This window comes from Chiroxiphia lanceolata (assembly GCF_009829145.1).
Source record: "Chiroxiphia lanceolata isolate bChiLan1 chromosome W unlocalized genomic scaffold, bChiLan1.pri scaffold_57_arrow_ctg1, whole genome shotgun sequence".
NCBI lineage: Eukaryota > Metazoa > Chordata > Aves > Passeriformes > Pipridae > Chiroxiphia > Chiroxiphia lanceolata.
Genome location: NW_022476504.1, coordinates 226,509 through 228,800, shown reverse-complemented (window position 1 = coordinate 228,800; position 2,292 = coordinate 226,509). Strand labels below are relative to the sequence as shown.

At 53.0% G+C, this 2,292-nt stretch overlaps 1 protein-coding gene across 1 annotated transcript; it reads right to left on the bottom strand.

The window, feature by feature from the left end:
* Positions 1 to 769: 769 nt before the first annotated feature.
* LOC116781546 (olfactory receptor 14J1-like) lies at positions 770 to 1,738 on the bottom strand. The gene has a single exon (XM_032677207.1). The coding sequence runs from the start codon at positions 1,736 to 1,738 to the stop codon at positions 770 to 772; it is 969 nt and encodes a 322-aa protein (XP_032533098.1).
* Positions 1,739 to 2,292: the final 554 nt, after the last annotated feature.

The following is a 2,292-nucleotide window of genomic DNA, read 5'->3' as shown; positions in this document are numbered from 1 at the left end:
ACAGTGGCCCTGGGGCACCTTCCCAGGCTGTCCCTGGAACAAAGACACAGCCCAGCCCCTGCTCTGCTGGTCCCTCAGGGCTGTGCCAGGAGCTCTGGCTGTGCAAGGACACTGCTGTGTGCCCCCACCCTGCACACTCCCACTCTCAGCTGGGCACTGGCATTTGCTTTGCCAGGGCATTCCTGGAGCACTTTGCTGACAGGGACTGTGGAGGAATAGCCTGAAGCCTTCCTGCCCTGCCCTCAGGAGATGCCCTTTGCTGATGGAGGTGCTGGTGTGGAGCCCAGCTCTGTGCCAGCAGTGCCCAGGGCCTGTCCCTGCCTGTGATCCCAGCATGGACACGCAGCAGGACTGTGCCCAAGCTGCCAGAGCACTCAGGCCTTGCACCCACAGCAAGGGAAGGACAGTGTGGAGTTGGAAAGAGCAGATGTGGAAGGAGCAAGTGCCCTCGTCCCTGGTTGTGCTGCTGTGCTGGGAGTCTCTTCCCTCCAGTTCTGCTCACAGGCACTGCCCCTGCAGCTCCAGAGAAGGGCTGAGGAAGCATTTTGGACACACAGGTCAGGGTAGGGAACTTTATTCTACTCAAATGTACAGAGAACAAGCCTTTTGAAAGTCTTTGAATTACAGAAGAATTGTAGATATTGATGTAGAAATCCCATGAGCAATGCCATTGATTTGTGGATAATAGTAGAAAAGTAGAAAAAGGATAAGGAAATACACTGATGATAAAAGGGATATAGAGGAGAAAAAGGGCTTAGATTGCAATGAGTTACGTTTGGAATGTTCTGCAGAAGAAAAGACACACTTTATTTTTGCCTATAAATGTAGCTACCAGTTTCCTCAAAGAGTCTGTCATTTCATGATTCCTGAGGCTGTAGATGAAGGGGTTCAGTGCTGGAGGCACCACTGAGTACAGAACTGACAGGGCCAGATCCAGGGATGGGGAGGAGATGGAGGGGGGCTTCAGATTTGAAAATGCTGCAGTGCTGATAAACAGGGAGACCACGACCAGGTGAGGGAGGCAGGTGGAAAAGGCTTTGTACCGTCCCTGCTGAGAGGGGATCCTCAGCACAGCCCTGAAGATCTGCACATAGGAGAAAACAATGAAAATGAAACAACCAAAACAAAAAGAAGCACTAACCCCAACAAGGCCCACTTCCCTGATGTTGGAGTGTGAGCAGGAGAGCTTGAGGATGTGTGGGATTTCACAGAAGAACTGGCCCAGGGCATTACCCTGGCACAGGGGCAGGGAAAATGTATTGACTGTGTGCAGCAGAGAATTGAGAAAGCCAGTGGCCCAGGCAGCTGCTGCCATGTGGGCACAAGCTCTGCTGCCCAGGAGGGTCCCGTAGTGCAGGGGTTTGCAGATGGCAACGTAGCGGTCGTAGCACATGATGGTGAGGAGGGAATATTCTGCTCCAAGAAAGAAGACAAGCAGAAAGACCTGTGCAACACATCCTGAGTAAGAGATGGTCCTTGTACCCCAGAAGGAATTGTGCATGGCTTTGGGGACAGTGGTGCAGATGCAGCCCAGGTCTGTGAGGGAGAGGTTGAGCAGGAAGAAGCCCATGGGGGTGTGCAGGTGGTGGTCACAGGCTACAGCGCTGAGGATGAGGCCGTTGGCCAGGAGGGCAGCCAGGGAGATGGCCAGGAAGAGCCAGAAGTGCAGGAGCTGCAGCTCCCGCCTGTCTGCCAATGCCAGGAGGAGGAACTGGGTGAGGGAGCTGCTGTTGGACATTTGCTGCTTCTTAGCACAGGGTCTGTTCAAAAAAGAAAGGACAGGGAACAGTTAAGGCAGACCACTGTGAAAAAGCAACTCCATTTCTAAAAGAAATTAATGTGTCAAATGTCACCAAATGCACTGCCAAGGAGTCCGGTTTGCTCTGCTGCAGTGGGACATGGAATTTTTTGGTAGAGCTCTCACACACACAAGGAATGTCAGATGTAACAGACCTTGAATACCAAAGTTCCATGTCTACACTCATGACTCAGAAGAGCTGAGCCTGCAGAGCAGAAGCTTAGTCTGAAGTTAGAATAATTGTACCTATGTTTTCTATTTTTATTGTCACATCTGGGGAAGGTTCTTTTCCACTGCAGGAATCCTCATTTCTATGGCCCAGCACACAGTGCCCAGTAGAGCTGCAGGGAAGGGCCCCCAGAGCTGCCTGAACACCCCCTCCCCCAGGCCTTGGGGGCATTTGCCCCCCACTCCCTGCCCAGGGCTCTGCTGCCTGGAGCTGTCCCTGCCAGCAGCTGCTTCCCTGGGCACAAGGCTGGACCCTGGCAGTGCTG